The following is a 22,071-nucleotide window of genomic DNA, read 5'->3' as shown; positions in this document are numbered from 1 at the left end:
GGCATGGAGGCCCGATGAACAGAGCAAACTGGCCTAGGGCCAGAGCTCAGAGGGCAGGAAAGCTTCAGAGGATTTCTTCAGGGTTTTTTTTAAAAAAGGATTTCAAAATGATTTTTTTTGGTTATATTTTGGCTTATATAGCCTTAGCAGAACAACGCCGTTTCAGCTTAATTCAATAAGCTTAAAACGACATCATATTAAGGAGGGGATCCGCGCGTTGACTCGATTACCAGGGAAGGATCCGCGTGTTTTGGAAATTGGGTTAATTACCCAATCGATCCTTCCATCCTTTTTTAGTTTATAATTACGCCTTATTTTATTTATGATTTGGCCCTATTGTTTTATTTTAGTTTCAATTTAGTCCTAATAGCTACTACATTCTGGAAACGGCGCCGTATTGGGAATAGGGCGATTTGCCCGATGAGTCTCTTTTGTTTTACGTGTGTTTCAAATAGGACCTTATTTCAATTTTATTCCTTTCAAAATTTGCCCATTAATTTTGCTAAACTCTAAATTTAGTCCTATATTTATTTTATTATTCTATATATATTTTATTATTTGTTTTATTTTAATTTTACTTCCATAAAATTATTTTATAAGTGTTATTTTATATGTATTATAATTGTTTATTATATATTAATTCTCTCATAATTATTATTTTTATATATATTATTATATTTTTACATATATTATATATTTATTTATACATATTATTTTTACATATAAATTTTCATTATTATATGCTATATTAATTATATTATTTCCCATATATTTTATTATATAATACTTGTAAATTGCTTATTATTTTATATATATATGTTATGTATATTACATATTACCAATTATATTATTTATGTTTATATTATATATATTATTTAAAATTTGTAAATTATTATTATTAAATCATATTTTTAACTCATATTATATACACATTTCATCAAGTAATTATTTATTTATTTATTATATATATCATTTCATTTTAAATTTATATTATGAATTCTCTTACATACTTTCAAGCCAATATATTACCATATAATTATTATTCTTTTATAAATATTCTTGTTATTATATATTATATATTATATATTAAATACTATTTTAAAATTGTTATGAGATATCTTATTTTTAATTATTGCATATTTTGTTAGCAATCAATCATTTTATTTTTATTAGTTCTTTTGTAGATTTTATATTGCATGTAACATGTATGTGTTAAATGTTATTTTATTATTATTATATGTTATATTTTGTAGACATGTACATTGATATTATACTTTTATTTGCACGTCATATATTATTTAATTATTTCTTTCTTATATATCATGCATTATTTAATTATTACCTTGTATATTTGTATATTTTGTTTATTCATTCTCATTACATGCTATATATATCTTTGTATGCATATTGTTAATATTTGCCATGTATATATAATTTTATGCATCTAATGCGATCTTCATATTATTGCTATCATTTTGTTAAAATACATGTATTATTTATTTACTTCAATAACATGTTACTATGTATGATTTATAGTACAATATAATTCCCCATGCATCTTTTTTAAAAAATAAGGCCCTAAAGTTTTCAAAAAAAATACAAAGGCAATGCTTGGTGTTTGGAAATTTCGAGAAAGTAGTGCCCTAACTTATTGGGTTGCAACTTTTCTCGTTAAGTTCGAATAATCAAGTACCCTTCTTAAGTTTTTAAATGTTTGCAAAACGTGAGCTATTGTCTTGGAATTGCAAAATAATATGTCCTAACTTATTGGATGTAGCGTTTTGTTGTTTTGAGATAGGGATTTCTAAAAAGCCAATTTAGTGTCAATACTTTGATACGAATGAACTTTAATTTACAAAAAAAATCAAACTATACTAATTTAAAGAGGATTACATCTTAAAACTTTTTGAATTTCTGACATTAAAGACATTTGATAATCAGTTAGGTACCAATTTTTTTAGGGCGTTACGAGGGTGCTAGTCCTTCCTCGTACGTAACCGACTCCCGAACCTGTTCTTTTATTTCGTGGACCAAAACTAATAATTTTAAAACAAAATGTTTTAAAGGTGATCCAATCACACCTAAAAAGATTGGTGGAAACTCCCGTTTTCGTTTTTTTTAAAAAATCGATTCCCATTTTCTAAAACTCGATTTGAAAATGGTTTTGACAATGCTCATTTTCATTTCTTACAAATCATATAACATGAATTGAATTCACATCTCATCAATTTCATGTAAGTACCTGCACCACTCACAATATGGTCATAACTTTTCTCGTTTAGAACCATAACTCTCACCATTGAACAATTCGGAAAGCTATTGGATATTCACTAAGCCTCAAACATAGGGTATAATGCCGATGCCATGTCCCAGACATGGTCTTACACTAGCTCATCCATCAAGTTGATGTCATGTCCCAGACATGGTCTTACACTGGCTTACATCTCGAGGCCGATGCATGTCCCAAACATGGTCTTACACTAGCTCTCACATATCCGTGCCGATGCCATGCCCCAGACATGGTCTTACACTAGCTTACAATAACCCATACGTCATGGCATGAATATCCAATTTATTCCCTATGATTCAAAAGGGAATTCTACTATCTCAATTACTGTTTTGCATTCTCATTTCCACAATCAAGCATTTCATGCTATATTAATTCTGCACATAATAATAACAATGTAATTGTATTATTTACATACAATTTACTCATTTCAATGGAATATCATATTCAATCAAATCTCCAAGCATTCAATCAGCACATAAATGTCATTTACATTTGACATCACTTTCTCCTATACAATATCATCAACATAAACTTTAATACAATCATGACAAGATAGATTTTCAAGTATAATAACAATATCATGCTCATTTAATCACACAGACTTACCTCACATGAAATTTCGACTAATTGTTCTCTTTTTGTCTTTAACCACGCACTTTCTCGATTTAAGCCCAATTCTCGATTTTCTTGATCTAAAATGATGAAATTCACTCATTTAATTAATGTACTAATCATTTCGGACCTAAAATATATTTTGGAAAAATTCAAATTTTTGCCCCTAAACTTTTGCATAATTACGAATTTACTCTAAGGCTTGGAAATTGAAATTTATTAGATTTCTATAAGATTTAAGACATGTTGAACATTTTTCTCTTTTATGGAAACCTCAAATTCTCACTATTTCATGCTTTTATAAACTTTAACAACTTTTACTAATTAACCCGTTTTAACCATTTTCAACGAAAATCACTTAACAAAAATCGTTCTCCTAACCTCAAGCATCTTTATTCTTCCATTAAACATCAAAATGCACAATTATCTAGTATGGGTCAATTTTTTTAAACTTCATTTTTCATGCAAATAAATGGTAGAAATAGAAAGGTTAAGCTTTTAGGATCTCAAAAATACGAAGAAAATTAAAAACGAGGGACTCAAATGCACATACAACTGAGCTTTAAAAAGCTTGAAATCGTAGCCATGGAGTCATGTAAATTTCGACAGCCATATGAAGAAGATGAGCATAGTTTTGGGCTTTTATTTTGTCTTTTATGCCTTAAAACACCCAAATGACCAAAATGCCCTTTTTGCTAACCCTCAAATTTACACTTCCATGTCTTGTTTTGTCCATACCAAAATATGATGGTCTTTTTGCCATTTAAAGACCTCTAGTTTAAACCCCCATTTCAAGCAAGTACTTATATTCTAGAACTCATATTTTGCAATTAATGTTATTTAATCCCAATAATAAAATTGGGCAATTTATCAATAAAATTTACTTAACAAAATTTGCTCACAATCACTCAAACATATCATGGACTCTAAAATAGTCATAAAATAAATATTTCTACTTCGAATTTGTGGTCTCGTAACCACTGTTCCGACTAGGCCCTATTTCAAGCTATTACAATTCTCCCCCTAGGGATTTTCATCCCCAAAAGTCTTACTAGGAAAGTGGTTTTGGTATTCACATAAACTTTTCTTTCCCATAATCATTGTTAAAGAACTTTCACTCGAATGTGTCCCTAATACTTATCTCTTTACTTTCCCATATCAATATCATAAGCGATTTGTAACGTCCCATACCCGAGACCGTCGCCGGAGTCGAACACGAGGTGTTAACAGACTTACTTCATTACTTAAACAGCTCAAACAATTTATTTTTTAAAATTTCCAGTCAAGCTAGCAATCTGTGTCACAGTCGCTTAAAAATTCATATCTCGAGTTACGAAACTCAAAATCCAATTCTGTAAATTTTCCCTGAAACTAGACTCATATATCTATTTACTAATTTTTTTCTAGAATTTTTGGTCAAGCAAATTAGTACAGTTTATTAGTTAAAATCTCCCCTATTTTAGTGTTCGACTACTCTGACCTCTGTGTATTACTAATCAGATATCTCTCTGTACAGAGCTTCAATGACTATGCTGTTTGTCTCTAATAAAACTAGACTCAATAAGGAATTTGTACATATAAATCATGACTTCTAATTATCTTTGTAAAATTTATGGTGAATTTCCAAAGTCAGAACAGGGGATCCAGAAATTGCTCTGGCCCTGTTTCACAAAAATTTAAACATCTCATAAAATATAGCTCATATACCTGTTTCGCTTCTTCCATATGAAAATAGACTCATCAAGCTTCGATTCCATAACTTATTCATTATTAATTCCATTTCTACTATTTTTAGTGATTTTTCAAATTCACGTCACTACTGCTGTCTGAATCTATTTTATGGTAAATTTTACCTATTTCATGGTTTTCATGGATTAGCTAGCAATTTGACATACATAACACCAAATATGATCATGATTAGCCATTCCAATGGCTAATCATTACCAAGCATTTCCATACCACTCAATAACCATATCATAAGACCATATATACAAAATGATTATAATGCTATACATGCCATACTCAAAATATACAAGTCATTATGCCAAGATGGTATACGGATAGTGTGAGCGAGCCTCCGACCGTCCCGATTTCGAGCTGGCTTGTCAAAACTACAAGGAATGAAAAGGAGGGAGTTAGCATAAATGCTTAGTAAGTTCACATGCAAATAGCAAGTAACACAACTATATAAGCAAACATAAAACATCATTTGCATAATCATCACCGAGATATTCATATCACATTTTCATTTATCATCTTACCATATTGTTGTTATATCGAGTTTTCAACCCGAGGGTTAAGTACATACCTGTTCAAAGTACCCATTTCACAATACTTACCAATACATCCCTTTCATCTTGAGTATTCCTCCATTTCAGTAGAACTTTACCCGTTGAACACATCGGAATATAATTCGGATACATGGAAAGTTTGCACATAAGTGCCACATATGTAGCCAAGCTACCATGTAACCCGCCCATAAGTGAACTCAGACTCAACTCAACGAGCTCGGGCGTTCGCATCCATAAGTGAACTCGGACTCAACTTAACGAGCTGGATGCCTAGTTACATCTCTCGAACTCGGACTCAACTCAACGAGTTTGGACATTTGCATCCATAAGTGAACTCGGACTCAACTCAACGAGTTCGGATGCCCAAACATCCTAGTGACATGTCACTTGTATCCTAATCTATTCCTAAGGTTCAAATGGGCGTTTTCCTTGATCACACATCTTTGCCATCTTCCACGGAATATCGAAATTGATACTTCGGTGATAGTTCATACTCATCAAGTAATTCACATAATTACATATTATTCAACAATAACCACAAAGCATAATATTTCATGATAATAATCAGCATCATATCATATAAACAACATTAAATTGCTTAAAATGAAAATTATGTTACTACATTTACACATGAACTTACCTCGTATGCGAAAATGGCTACTTTTACCATTTCGTCCACAACTTGGTATTTTCCCCATTTTAGCCCGAATTTCAGTTTTCCTTGCTCTATCATTTAAAATATAGTCTAATTAGGACTCACATTATTCAAATTGACCCAAAATCATATTTTGGAAAAATTACAATTTTGCCCCTAAACTTTTGCATATTTACACTTTTGCCCCAAAGCTCGTAAATTAAACTTCAGCCTATTTTCTTATGTTTTATGACATGCTGATCATTTTTCCCTTCTATGGCAACATCAAATTCTCACTCTAACATGTACTTATGACTATTAGGTATTTTTATCGATTAAGCCCTTTTGCTCGTTTTCACTTAAAACCGAGTAGCATAAGTTGTCTAACATAATTTAAAACCTCATATTCTATCATAAAACACCAAAATACACAAATTTCACCTATGGGTATTTTTCCAAATATGAACCCTAGGTTGAATTATTGCTAGCATAAGCTTAATCGAGCTAAGGGACTCCAAAACGTAAAAATCGTTAAAAACGAGGCTAGAACGGACTTACAATCGAGCTTGGAAGCTTGAAAAACCCTAGCCATGGTTTCTCCTTGCTACATTCGACCATGGGGTTGAAGATGAGCAAAATTGGCTTTTAATTTTGTATTTTAATTCATTTTACCCCTAAATGACCAAAATGCCCTTACTACTAAACTTTCCAAAAATTCCATCCATGTCCAATTTTTGTCCATAGACTTAGAAATTGGTAAAATTGCTATTTAAGACCTCCTAATTAATATTTCAAAACAATTTCATACTAGAAACTTCTAGAATGCAAGTTTTGCAAATTATTCGATTTAGTCCCTAATTTCAATTTAAGCACTTTATGCATAAAATTTCTTCACGAAATTTTCACACAATCATGCAATCATATCATAGACCTCAAGATAATCATAAAATAATTATTTCTATCTCGGATTTTGTGGTCACAAAATCACTATTCTGACTAGGCCCAAAATCAGGATATTACACGATTTATCACTATACTATACCTCGGCTGAATTTTAACATCAACTTAAGAGTTCGTATACACAAAGGTCTCATCTATGCCATCATGTCACATATACACACATACTTGAATCTTTTCGAATTCGAATAATAAAAACTAGTCAGTTCATCTTGGCCTTACACTCTCTATTTCACACAATCCGATTAATGATACTTGTATTCCGAGAAATCCGACAATCCTAAAGACACGAAGTCTCATCAATCTGATGAGTGGGAATTCAGTACATACCAACATGATTTACAGATCTCACCAAACATTTAATAATAAGCTACATGACATTTTTTTCCTCTTTTCAAGAGAGAAATAATTCTGATAGGGCCTCGAGAATAATCCTTTCTCATTTCTATTCTAATATCGCACTAGAGAAGATAATTCCGGTAAAACCTGATGTTCGGCTCTAACCCTGTTAACAACTCAAATCTTTCGGTGGTATTGAATGCTCTAAGCTATCACATTATCTTATTGTCTTAAACACATCACAATTCATACAACAGTGCCTCACTGAAAATTAAAAAGTCTCTGCCCAAGTGCAGACTAGACCAGTTCAAATGCTTCGGTTAATAATATTCTAATCTGTCCAAGTTTTGCTAATCATGGATTAAGCCATTCAACTTTCATAAGACGAAAATTTTATCAGACAATCATTTAGAATTCACTCGTCATACTAAACAAAGGCCATTTTACTTGCATTAGCTCAAATAACCAATATATCTCAACTGAAGACTTTAGCTTTAATTAACTTACTTGAGAAAAGAGATCTATCATAATAATTGAAATTCGAAATTTTCATCACTTATGCCTCTTTGCCGATGTCAAATCCTTACACGCAAATTAGAGAAATCCCAAGGTACGATACTATGTCAGAAGACCAAAAACAAACTCTTAAGGAAATATGAAAGACCTTAATAATTCTTTAGAGAGAAAAAGTCCAGAAGAAAACATCATTTCATCCTACTGGAATCAAATGCAACAATTAAGGGAAAAGAATTATAGCATCATTTGCACTTTCTCATAAGTTCCCAATAAACTGAATATAACAGAATACCAGAGAGAAGTAGAACAAAACAGATTATAACCCGGTCAGGCCGATAATACCTTCGTCTGACATTTAGATCAGATAGCATTCTCATATAATAATAATTTTATCAGAAGATAGATAGCCACTATAATACTTAGGAGAACAATGATCTCTTAAAATATATCAAGTAAGACAGCCATCATCTACTCACTATGATTTCCATACTCAGACATTTCATGTTTCAAATATTATTCCTCTAACTATTTTTGTTATTACAAATCCCCTACTGTTACACTTTCTCAACCTCGTACCTAAGTAACTCGATTTACCAAAGTGCATTTCTTCCCTAACTGTGACAGTGCATAATTCACAGAATCTTTATGTCAACCTAATACTTTTCTAGCTCATGCTTACTTATCAACTCATTCTCAATCTCTAATCGTGTTTATAGATATTTCTCCACTCAACTCTTTAGTTTCATACTTGTGAATTTATTCAGTGCAATTCTTGTGAAATTCCATTACAATACACTACTCTGGTAAGGGGATAAGGTTGTAGGGCCTCTGACCCGACTCTCATATACATACACATGTAGCACAACTTTCATCATCATAACAACATCATCAAAATCATTTCATTCATTTCAGACAGACCGACATTCATATTTGTTTTACACCAACTTTCCAGTTATCTAAGCACATGTATTCACTCGAACAAATCAATCATGTACACCATGGGATTATCAATCAATCATAGATAAGCTCATTATACCATCACACATCCTATTTCATGTTTCTCATATCACAAATGTGTACATATACATTTCTCAAATTCTTGTTCGTACCTTTTCGAATTTCAACTCTTCATAACTGCACTTTATTGAGTACTTTAGCATCATTATCTATGTGATCGGGTGTAGTTCAGTTGGAGAGTACCTTGCCCACACAAGATAGTTCTCATTCGCGCGGGGAGACATCACACTATCACAAACTTGTGGAATGTATAGCTAGACTCTTACACGTGCTAGCTTAGACCAAGAACTAGCTAAACCATGCTTTGATACCACTAAATGTAACACCCCTTACCCATGTCCGACGTCGGAATAGGGTACGAGACATTACCAAACTTAAACATACACATTCATGGAAAAACTGAGCCATAAAATCTCTTTTAATTCAAAACCTTTCAAACACATGCATGTCGTCCCTTATTTGGGTCTACAAAGCCCAAAATGTTCATCGGAGTTGATTCGGGACTAAACCAAAAACTTTGAAAAGTTTCAAGAAAGCATAGGAAATTTTCCCAAGAAATAGGGTCACACACCCGTGCGGACATAGGGACACGCCTGTATCCTCAGATCGTGTAACTCTCTGTTTATGACTTTAGCATGTACATCGAACCACACGGCCGGGCCACACACCCGTGTCTCCAGGCAGTGGCCCTCACACGCTTGAGACACACGGCCGTGTCTCAGCCCGTGTGGCCAACACTTAGGCTATTTTCCAAGCCTTCATGTTACCCATAATCTCTTACAACCTTATGCACATCAAAATCGCAAATCATGGCATCACTTTAGTAATTAAACACTCTTTATTAAGATATATCCTTAACATTAACAAATCTTCTTACAAGTAATGCATCTACTCATGCAATACCAAGTCTAGATTCCTTACTTTACATTCATAAGACTGGTCATTTTGATGACCATTTTTACCATTATACTATGGTTACCAACTTATCCATCAAGCACTCATGTTCAATCATTATCACGTTGTGTATATAACATACAATTACCACATAGCTATGACCACCTCAATTGGTCATAGAGCATACATCCAACACACATGTCATATTACTAACCATGCATGGCAAACAAACATAATCACATTATAAACATTAGACATGACATGAATAGCTAGGCTTACAAGCCATAATCAATATGAGCCACATCTCATGGCCATATGCATATAACTCAATCTAAGCCAACACATTTGGCCAAAGCAAAATAATGCATGTCAATCAACTAGATCCCTGTACATGCCACTCACTTGAAAATTCTAATATATACTTCATTTTTTCCAAAGGTAGTGAGTTGATAGTGTGATGCTGCCTCCGACGATCTCCAACTCTGAGTTAACCTAAAAACACTAAAGGAAAGGAAAGGAATGGAGTAAGATTTATAGCTTAGTAAAACCGTATGAAAATAATAAGTAACTTATCAACTTGCTTCTCATGGTAATACAACCCTATTTGCATTTTTACTCATATTCCAGCCAAGCTATTTTCTCGAGTCACAGTCACTAAATTATTTATATCTAGAGCTACAGAACTCCAAATTAAGTTACGCTAATTTTTCTTGAAACTAAACTCACATATCTTCTTACCATAAAATTTTTAGAATTTTTTGTTTAGCCATTTAGTACAGTTTACTCCTTAAATTTACCCTTTTTCGCTATCTGACAGTTCTGACCCCTCTTCACTAAAAATTAATTATCTCATAGTACGGGACTCGGATGATGTTTCTGTCTATTTATCTTCCAATTAGACTCATTAATAATTCTAATAATATAAATTATAACTCATAACTATTTTTTTTACAATTTTCAATGATTTTCTCAAATTAGAATAGGGGATTTCAAAGTCATCCTGACTCTGTCTCACAACAATTTAAATATTTCATAATATAAAACTCTTTTGCTTACACTGTTTCTTCTATGTGAAATTAGACTCATTAGGATTTAATTTAATATTTTATTCAGCCTCTGACTCAATTTCTACAATTTTTGGTGGATTTTCAAAGTCAAACTATGGTTGCTGTCTAAAACTGTTTTAGTGTCAATTAACGATACTAAGTTTATCACACCATATTAATTCACTTTCACCACATTAGTAAGGTTACATATTCATACATCATATGTATAGACCTATAATCACAAGGTCATCACAAAATCATTCTTATAAGCATGAATTACCTATTCACATCTTCACTAAAGGTGCATCATAAACTGAAATCATTTCTCATGAGCTTGGCATACATACTTGTGTTACTCAACATGCTCATTTTTATTTCTTACTAATCATATAACATGAATTGGATTCACATCTCATCAATTTCATGTAAGTACCTTTACCATTCACAATATGGTCATAACCTTTCTCGTTTAGCTTAAACCATAACTTTCACCGTTGAACCATTCAGAAAGCTATCGGATATTCACTAAGCCTCAAACATAGCGTATAATGCCGATGCCATGTCCCAGACATGGTCTTACACTAGCTCATCCATCAAGTCGATGTCATATCCCAGACATGGTCTTACACTTACTACCGAAATCGAGACCAACGCCATGTCCCAGAAATGGCCTTACACTAGCTCTCACATATCTGTACCGATGCCATGTCCCAGACATTATCTTACACTGACACATCTCGTAGCCGATGCATGTCCTAGACATGTCTTACACTGGCTTACATCTCGTGGCCGATGCATGTCCCAGACATGTCTTACACTAGCACTCGTCTCAATCCGATGCCATGTCTTAGACATGGTCTTACACTAGCTCACAATAACCTATACGTCATGGCATGAATATCCAATTTATTCCCTATGGTTCAAAAGGGAATTCTACTATCTCAATTATCATTATGCATTCTCATTTCCACAATCAAGCATTTCATGCTATATCAATTTAGCACATAATAATAATAATGTAATTGTATTATTTACATACAACTTACTAGTTTCAATGGAATATCATATTCCATCAAATCTCCAAGCATTCAATCAACACATAAATGTCATTTACATTTGACATCACTTTCTCCTATACAATATCATCAACATAAACTTTAATGCAATCATGACAAGATAGATTTTCAAGTATAATAACAATAGCATAAATATCATGCTCATTTAATCACATGGACTTACCTCAAATGAAGTTTCGGCTAATTATTCTCTTTTTGTCTTTAACCACGCACTTTCTTGATTTAAGCCCAAATCTCGATTTCTTGATCTAAAATGATGAAATTCACTCATTTTATTAATGTACTAATCATTTCGGACCTAAAACATATTTTGGAAAAATTTAAATTTTTTCCTTTAAACTTTTGCATAATTACGAATTTACCTCAAGGCTCGAAAATTGAAATTTATTAGATTTCTATAAGATTTAAGACATGCTAAATATTTTTCTCTTCTATGGCCAGCTCAAATTCTCACTATTTCATGCTTTTATAAACATTAACAACTTTTACTAATTAACCCATTTTAACCATTTTCAACGAAAATCACTTAACAAAAATCATTCTCCTAACCTCAAGCATCCTTATTCTACCATTAAACATCAAAATGCACAACTATCTAGCATGGGTCAATTTTTTAAAACTTCATTTTTCATGCAAATAAATGGTAGAAATAGAAAGGTTAAGCTTTTAGGATCTTAAAAATACGAAGAACATTAAAAACGGGGCTCAAATGCACTTACAATTGAGCTTTAAAAAGCTTGAAACCCTAGCCATGGAGTCATGTAAATTTCGGCAGCCATATGAAGAAGATGAGCAGATTTTTGGGCTTTTATTTTGTCTTTTATGCCTTAAAACACCAAATGACCAAAATGCTCTTTTTGCTGACCCTTCAATTAACCCTTCCATGTCTAGTTTTGTCCATACCAAAATATGATGGTCTATTTGCCATTTAAAGACCTCTAGTTTAAACCCCTATTTCAAACAAGTACTTATATTCTAGAACTCATATTTTGCAATTAATGTTATTTAATCCCAATAATAAAACTGGGCACTTTATCAATAAAATTTACTTAACAAAATTTGCACACAATCACTCAAACATATCATGGACTCTAAAATAGTCATAAAATAAATATTTCTACTTCGGATTTGTGATCTCGTAACTACTATTCTGACTAGGCCCTATTTCAGGTTGTTACAGATCAGCCCTCAACATTTATATTTTTTTAATGTAATACTAATTATTGTTCTTTTTCTCTCTACCTATTCTTTTATGCTCTTAGCTAGTGTTATTCAGCGCAAGAAAACTCAAAGATTTCCAACTTCCTATGCCAGAAAGATCATAATTTATTGGTAAAAATTTCCAACACTTTATTAAAAGTGCTTCACAGACACTAAAAAACTCCAAAAAAAATTAATTTTTGGCACTACTATCATAAGTTGCCAGAAAGTTTTTTATTTATTTATATTTTTATGTTAAAATAGTGGTTCTTTAGTGCAAAAAAACTCAAATCTCACTATTGTAAAAGAAAAATATATAAAACTTTCTAGACCTTAATACAATTAGAATGTTTAGGGATAAATTTGTTCATTATTTTTAGAATTACGACTAAATTGATAGAATGTATAAATATTAAAAGGAAAATTTTGTTATTAGGCCAATAAAAAGGTCACACCAAACTTTTGTTATCAATTTAAGGACATAGTGACTAAAAAATATAATTTCAAAAACTATAGTGACTAAACTGGAATTTTTTATAGTTTAATGGCTAAAATAGAAACACTCATGTAGTTTATTTGAGAAATAAATGACCATATCATCCAACCGTTTCAAACTTAACAATATAATGACTAAAAAATAAATTAAAATAGTTTAATGATTAAGTTAAAATTTTCATAATTGAATGGATAAAATAAAGAAAAAAAGTAAAATTTCAATGACTTATTAGATTGTTTACCAAAGAAAATTACAAATATTGTTTACCAAAGAAAATTACAAATATGCATAAACTCATGGGCTTTTCTTTTGACAAGTGCCCAAATACATGACACTAATTTTTAAAGATTACACGACGATAACATTTTAATTTTAATTTTGTATCTTATATTATATTCAATTTGAAATTTAATTTTATATTTTAAAATTTCATATAATTTAATAATTTAATTTTTATAATATTATTATTAATTAATTTAAATATATTATTTCAATTGAAAAATAAATTTTAGAAATTATTAACATTATAAATTTTATATTAAATTTTAATTTATTGTATGTCTTTTTTATTACATAGCTATTAAATAAATATTTTTAATGTTAATATAAGACATTCACCAATTTAACAAAAGTATTTACTTGATCTGAACTTTTAAATATGAAAAATAGAGAAAATAAACTCTTTAAAATAGAATTATGATACACATTTTCACCTTGGAATTAACCCTGTGGGTCGGGAACACGTGCATGAACCTCTTCCCTCACCGTTAAATTCCTTTTATATCTCAATCTTTGTTCAGAATTATTTTAGAGCCCCCCACAAAGTAGAGTCGCGTCCTTTCTCTTCATCTGGATTGAGCAGCTACGAAAGATCTACCACTAATTTCCCTTCTTTGATCCTCTCAATCAAGTAACTCTCAAATTATTTTCTACTGTTTTTGGGTTTTTTTAACCCTCTGTTCATTCAGTCATTTGTTAATTCCTTAATTTTCCATATATGATTATCAGGTGATGATAAACACTGTGAATTTAGTGTTAGAACAGCTTTGATTTTTATGGGTCTGATTTATTTTGACTGGCTTTTTTCTTATTTTTCCTCTTGTTTTTTTTTTTTTTGTTTGTTTGTTTTTCCTTCTCTGTTTCATTGTTTCTTTTGTTAATTTTGCTGCTGTGATTATAAACACTGTGAATTTAGTGTTGGGATAGCTTTGATGTTACTGGGTTTTATTTATTTTTACAGTTTCTTTTCTCTTTTTTTCCTACTGGATTTTATGCTCTGTTTGATTGAATCTTTTTGTTAATTTTTGCTTTATTTTCTATTCATATATGTTTATGAGTGATGATAAACAATGTGAATTTAGTGTTAGAACAGGTTTTGTTTTAACGGGTTTGATTTCTTTTGCTGTTTCTTTCTTTTTTTCTTTTTCTTTTTTCTTTCATCACTTAGATAGAAATTTTCAGTTTTTGATTGGTTTAATTTCCTGTTTCTTATTTGGGTTTCAAAGGAGATCTGCTCTTCCTTATTTGAAGGACTATTTAAGGAGATAACTTGAGAAATATATATTTATATTTTCTTTTCGGTGTAGATTGAGAGACATGGGTCTTTAAGTAGACAACAGGATAGTACTTTATGCTTGGCAATCTGCATATTCGTATTGATTTCGTGTCATAATCGTGTTTTAAGGTATTATAGGTATACAAATTTTAACATTTAAATAATTTCTGTTATATGTATTGTGGTACATTTGTGTATTCATGTTTTTTTTTAATACCATATTTTTGTTCTTTCTCCAAATCATGTTCATTTCGTGCAATCTTATTGTGGCCAAAATTTTCAGGTCTACTTTACCTTATCTCATAAACCTTGTCTCCCTTCAATAGGACTTGAACCTGGAAATTTAAGTTGTGTTCTAATCCTTAAGTGTCTCGTTGAATTGAATGCATTCATTTTTGTTGCTTTGATCTATGTTGCTCCAAGTCTTTACTTATCCTAAAGTACCAGTGCTTAACACTAATGTCTGATACATTTTCGGACAGTGTTATGGAAATATGACCTTCAAAAACATGAAAACTTAGAAAAAAGATTAACATACCTGTGCCAGACTCATACCCGTGCTGGACTCATACCCATGTCTTTCACTTCCAGGTCTGAGTAACATAGTTTTTTGTCCCTTAGAATTTTTAGTTTGTGATATAATGTGATCCATATTGTGGACTTCACATTATAGGAAAAAGGCTTCTGCTGTTGATGGCTTTTAAGTGTTTAGGAACTTTATGAACTGTTTAAAATGATTTTTTTTCTGTTATTTAATTTTCAACTTTAAATTGTATTTATGAGCAATTGTTCTCATTTTCCTCTTGTAGAAGATTTTTTTTTTAAATTATAGCTTTTATTTCTTTTATTCATATTGAAGAAGAGAAATGAACAATGTACCATGTTTATGTGTGGCAGTGGATTTGGATGAGGGTGCGGAAGCCATAGAGAGGTTCACAAGAGGTGAGATATTGGCAGTCCCATGTGAAGCAGATTTGATTGTAGAACCACATGAAGGTATGGAGTTTGAGTCTGAAGACGCTGCCAAGATATTTTATGATGAATATGCACGGCGAGTAGGCTTTGTCATGCGCGTGATGTCTTGTCGTCGATCTGAAAGAGATGGGAGGATTCTTGCTCGTCGACTTGGATGTAATAAGGAGGGTTATTGTGTTAGTATTCGGGGTAAATTTGGCCCTGTTAGAAAGCCGCGGCCAAGCACTAGGGAAGGCTGCAAGGCTATGATTCATATTAAGTTCAATAAATCTGGAAAATGGGTGATAACGAGATTCATAAAGGAGCATAATCATCCGCTTGTAGTTGCTCCACGCGAGGCTCGTCAAACAATGGTAAGTTGTTCATTTTTCTTCCCTCCTTTTCTTCTTATTTAGAATTGTTATCTGCTTTATGGTTACCATACCATGCTTGCCACTACTGTCAAAAACTTTGGTGAAATTTTCAACTTCAAATTTCTGTATGGTTTATTTGATTTTCATGTTCTTAAGGCATAATGCCTTCTCTTTGGACCACTGGTTTTCTTTCATTTCTCTGTAAAAGTCTATATTATGCAATTTGTAGGATGATTGTAATGCCAAATGAGGATATCAAGATGATCTTTCATTTTGCTAAGTTGAGGATATCGAAATGGTGATTACTCACATATGAAAAGATTGAATAAAAATGTTTGTTTATGAGAGGGTAGAGGTCCGACTAGTTGAGATTAAACCTATGAATGATATATTTAGATGATTTATTCTTGTGCAGCATAGACCTAGCAATTTTATTACTCAGGCTCAAGGGAGTCTCATATATGAATATGCATCCGAAACAGGAATGTTCAATTTCTTTTTAAAAGCTTTTTCATATATTGTCCAGATCATACTCTCATACCCATGTCCGAACACATGTCTAACACATAAAAAATGACTACTTTAGTCTTTAGGGAAAATGAAGAGTCCAAGTAACATTGCCCGACTTGATTGTAGGAGGAGAATAAAAAGAGGCAAAGGAAGCCAAAGATCATTTGTTTAAATCGTAAAGATGATTCGGTTTCTTGAAACCTTTAGAAGGATATGCCCTCGACTGACTGAGTCTAATTGTGAAAACCGGTTCATATGGCTAACCGTATTTAAGACTTATGAATTGAGTATTTCATAAGTATTTTTAGGTCTGAAATTATTCCATTTGATTGTAATTTCATATTAAGTCATTCTGACCCTTTATTTTTATTGAAGAACCCTTGTTTGACACTCATATTCGATATATTTTTGGATATGGGCGTGGTGATTTATACTCTTCAAAGATACCTTCAAATACATGAAAAAACTAGAAAAAAATTGAATATACCCATGTTGGATGCATACTCGCATTCGGCACTTGCATTCCAAGCCCGAGTAACGTAGTTTCCATCATTTTTAGCTGAAAATTCGAGTCACTTGATTTGTGACACATTCAAATAAATTAACTTCTCATGCATCCTTTCTTAGTGGTTTAATATTTGATCTCATTATTTCAAGAAATTGAGCATTTTAATGTTTTGCTTTGCTTATATGGACATCTTAGCATGCCTTCTTTCAGGTTTGATGCTCTTAGCTATAAAATATTTTCCAAAACTGAACATCATGTAGGGCTGTAAATGAACTGAACTTGAACGAACGAATCTCTGTTCATATTCGTCTGTTTTTTTAAGCTTCTTCGTGTTTGATTCATATTCGTTTAGAAATTTAAAATTTTTGTTAGTGTTCGTTTATTTAAAATTATGTGTTTTCGTATTCCTTTGTTTAATGTTTGTGAACATATTCATTTAAGTTAAATGAAACATTAAACGAACATGTTCTCAAACATGTTCATGAACATATAATTGAACATGTTTACGAACAACATTCATGCATAATAAACAAACAATAAATAAACACACACACATATATATTATTTTTAGATATAAAATAGTCAAATATAAATATTAATAATTATATTATAAATAAATAAAACATACAAACCGAAATAATTTTATTGATATATACTAATGAAACAATAAATGAGTTTGTTCATGAACATAAATGATTGAACAAGCTTTGTTTGTGTTTTGGTTCTTTAATAAACGAACCTCAAAATTTGTCCATGTTCATTTATTTAACTTAATAAACGAACATAAACGAACAAAAGATGAACTATTCATGTACTGTTCATTGAACGTTCTCATTTACAGCACTATGAACATTTGAAATAATAGTCTTTGTGCAGCATTTTTATTTTGTTTTCCTAGTGTTTCTGAATGATGTTATTTCTGTATGCAACTCTGAAGGATGAAAAGGACAAGAAAATTCAAGAACTAACTGTTGAACTTCGGAACAAGAAAAGACTATGTGCAGCATATCAAGAACAGCTGACTGCATTTATGAAAATTGTTGAAGAGCACAGTAACCAACTATCGAAGAAAGTCCAAAATGTTGTAAACAACTTGAAGGAATATGAGTCAATAGAGCCACAGCTATTGCAACAGAGATAATCTCAAAATGTTGGTGTGTCTCTGGCATCCTACGCCTAATGCTGTCATTTTATCTAGTAATCTGTTTGATTTTCAATTTTCTTTTCCAGTTCATCCTTTCTTTTGCGAATGTAGGTCTAGTGGAACAGAGTAAAAGTAGGTTTCAAGTGCAAATACATGGATGAGGTGAACAGCTACTTAATATAAAGATAATGAGGGTTACGGTTGCTATTGCAATCCGGGACTGATGTTTCTTGTGTCGAGGAACGAACCGGCATATTTCTGGGTAAACGGCATTGTTGAATATTTTAACGGAGGAAGAAGGCAGTAACAGGTGCGCACTTCCTTTCATGGTCTACTCTGAATACAAATAATTTCTTTTGGAACTTTGAAGGATGTTTTGGCTGCCATTGCTGCAATGGTTTAAAACCTGAATTTTCTTTGGTACATATTCTCCCTTCGCATCCTGGTTGTGCTTTAATCATGTAAAATAATGTAAATGATGCATTGACCTTTTTATTTGTATAGTTGTTTACCCATAAATGCAGAATCTCAGCAGGTTTAATTTGTTATTCATTTATATTATATGGACATTTCAAATTTTTTTAATGAGCCAGACATCTACGTCCAATGCTTATTTGGACATAGGAATAGATGTATAATCTTTTAAATATGTGAAAGAATTTTTTTTAAATAATAATCATTAATTGAGATCTGAATTTGACAATTTTTCTCACTTGACTTAAATCCTCAACTTGACTTGTGTTAAATAAATTAGGCTCGAGAGTAACACTCATTAAGGTTTTTTTTAAATACCACAAAACGTGCGTTGACACGTGGCTTTTATAGCATAATAAAAGTCTTAATTAAATAAAATTTTAAACCCCGTTAAACTATACAATTTTTCATTAGAGAAGGAAAAAAAAAAAAGCCTGTAGATAAACCTATCGAAAAAGAAAAGGAAGTATTTCATTTGATGGAAGCCATTGAAATTCTAACAGGTAATGAATTTCGGGTTACGTCGGTTTTAACTTTTCAAATGTTTTAAATTGTTATTTTGAAATGCACGTTTTTAGTTTAGGTTGATGGAAATCCTCATTGTAGATTTAGGTTTTCTTTTTAAAAAAATAATAAATTTGCCTCGAGCAATGTTGATATTTAGTTTGATAAATTCATTAATTACTTTTTGTTAATGATAGGTGTATTTTAATTTGAATCTTGATAAAACTAGGAATCGAAGAGTAGGGGATTTTTAGTGACGATTTAAAAAAAAAAAAAAAACCTCCATGGTTCACGTTGAAAGAAAAAAAAAAGATATAGCTGCTACCATAAAATTGGTTAATTTATATGTATTTTATGGGGTTTAAAATTTTATTTAATTAAAAAGTATTTTTATTATATTATAAAAGCCATGTGTTAGCAATTAGCGGTGTTATTATAGAGCTTAATTTTTTTAACAGAAGTCAAGTTGATGACTTATAACAAAAAAAATTATATTTCAATGTGAGAAAAGTTGTCAAGTTAAGACCTTAAATAATGATTTAACTCTAATAATTATTCATATATGATATAAACTTATATTCAACTAGTTTGAGTATATTTGTATGTGAATTAGTACAAATGAAGCATTTGTTCTCATGAACTATTCAAATTTGGTTTGATCATTGCCAAGTCAAGACGGCAATTGAAATCAATCTATTTGACTATTTAATACTTGATATCCATAGTTGGTGTGTTTTTAATTAAAAGTAAATTACACCAAAGGTAACTAAACTATTAATAAACTTACGTTTTGGTTATTTATTTTCAAAAAGTTATAAAATAGTCATTGAATTATTTGAATGCTTTCATTTAAGTCCTCAGATTGTTAAAATCATTTATGTCTGGCCTTTTTGGTTCACATTACCTACACCAATTAAGCTCTTTTCTTCTTTTTCCACAATTTAATTTTTTTCATGAAGTTTTGAATGTCGTGAATTTGGGAACCAAATTTCAAATCTCTAATCTTCAACACCGACAATCAGATCAACTTGGATTTAAGGTTTGTTCTTTTACTCATTGATTGGTACTAGTCTACGATACCGATCATCAAATTGTTATTTGGAGCTCACTAGCCTAATTTAAAAAAAAAAAAACTTAATAACTTAGTGACTAAACTAAAAACTTACAAATCATTTAGTGACTTGAATGAAACTTTTGAATAGTTCAATGACCATTTTGTAGCTTTTTAAAGTTGAGTGACCAAAATGTAAATTTACTAAAAGTATAATGAAATTCTAAAATCTTTTTCCATCATTGTGATATTTATAGTAAACATTTAATCAAATTAATATATGTGCTTTGTGCGAGGCAAACTAAGTCATTTTCTAGCTTTCATAGAATGACCTTCCTCGCTATTCTAGACCCCGAATTGCTCTGAGTATAGGCTCAAACAAAACAAACCAAGTGCATAGAATGAAAATTTTTCTCAACTTTTAGTGGGAAAGTTAATTATCTCTATGGAATCGAAAACTATGACCTTTCACTGAAAAATAAAATTTAGTCTAAAAATAAATTACCACAATTGTGTGTGTATAACGGTGAATGTCCATGCTACCTATAGGCCCCCAAAATAAGTTTTTCTTAACCCCAATGGAATAACTACCATGACAACTCATCAAACAAAAAAATAATAATTCTAAGTGTGGAATTTTAATAGGAATTCAGCCAAATGAATTAAATGGGCTCCTTAGGCTGAATTCTTACATGATGATCCACCTATTAAAATAAAATTGGACCTTTAGTTTATATATTTTACAATTTGGGTCACTTTGATAATTTGGCCTGGTATTCAATTAAATTACTTCAGGATGGGCTTGTAGAATCTTAATGGATCATTTTTCAAGAACTTGATCTTGTGATCCATTTGCTCTCGAAATTGGCTCGTTCAAGTTTGTACATAAAATCCAATGCGCCTTGGTTGCAAGATTCGGTTTCTCGGACCAAGATTTCCAAGATTTGAAATCTTGATTTTCTTGATTCTTGAAATTGTCCAAAACAACAAAACATGACCAAGATTCTGTTGCTTGATTTTCTTGAAAACAAGAAAGTGAATCTTGATTTTCTTTTTCAGTCATGCACACAGCTAGGGCCTTGGTAACAAAGTCTTGGATGGTCCTGTTCAATCTTTCTTGGAATTGCTTAGCTTTCGACCTCGTTATTAGGCCTTGAGGAAATTTCAACCCATCACATTCATGAGCTTGATTTTGGGCCTTGCGAATCATATCAGAATCTAAAGTGGATAATAATGCATACCTTCATGACAACACATCAACAACAATATTATCTTTACCTTGCTTGTAACGAATGACATAAGGAAAGGTTTCGATAAACTCTACCCACTTTGTAACACCCTTAACCCGTATCCGTCGCTGGAATAGGGTTACAAGGCATTACTAAACGAAAACACAATTCCAAACATTATCATATTAAATCAAGTCATAATTACATAGATTTAACTGCCGTATTACATATACAAATCATACGTTCATTGCAATTCACGATTCAAATCACATTAATGCTTATGACTTAATCCAAAATCTAATCATAATTTATTATCATTCACTACATAGATTAAATGAAACATAATCCAAAGTATATATATATATATATATATATATCCAAAAAATTCAATATACATACA

General features: G+C 31.3%; 1 protein-coding gene across 3 annotated transcripts; it reads left to right on the top strand.

Annotated features, from left to right (window-relative positions):
* The first annotated feature begins 14,073 nt into the window (after window positions 1-14,073).
* LOC108466064 (protein FAR1-RELATED SEQUENCE 5-like) lies at window positions 14,074-18,961 on the top strand. 3 transcript variants are annotated; one of them, XM_053025747.1, is made up of 4 exons: window positions 14,074-14,376; window positions 15,821-16,251; window positions 18,207-18,423; window positions 18,525-18,961. In XM_053025747.1, exons 2-3 carry the CDS (start codon window positions 15,922-15,924, stop codon window positions 18,408-18,410), a joined length of 534 nt encoding a protein of 177 aa, XP_052881707.1. In that variant the 5' UTR covers window positions 14,074-14,376; window positions 15,821-15,921; the 3' UTR covers window positions 18,411-18,423; window positions 18,525-18,961. The 3 variants fall into 3 exon arrangements, with proteins under 3 accessions (XP_052881707.1, XP_052881706.1, XP_017621923.1); XM_053025746.1 differs by having other exon boundaries at window positions 14,077-14,278; window positions 18,207-18,419; XM_017766434.2 differs by having other exon boundaries at window positions 14,078-14,278.
* Window positions 18,962-22,071: the final 3,110 nt, after the last annotated feature.

Source organism: Gossypium arboreum, chromosome 3, assembly GCF_025698485.1.
Source record: "Gossypium arboreum isolate Shixiya-1 chromosome 3, ASM2569848v2, whole genome shotgun sequence".
In the NCBI taxonomy this organism is placed as follows: domain Eukaryota; kingdom Viridiplantae; phylum Streptophyta; class Magnoliopsida; order Malvales; family Malvaceae; genus Gossypium; species Gossypium arboreum.
Note: the sequence above shows the minus strand (reverse complement) of the source record. Positions and strands in the feature narration are given on the sequence as shown.

Bases quoted from the DNA above. Each gene is read 5' to 3' on its own strand.
- LOC108466064 (XM_053025746.1), top strand. The intron at 16,252-18,206 runs GTAAGTTGTTCA...GCAACTCTGAAG, and splicing joins GCGAGGCTCGTCAAACAATG to GATGAAAAGGACAAGAAAAT.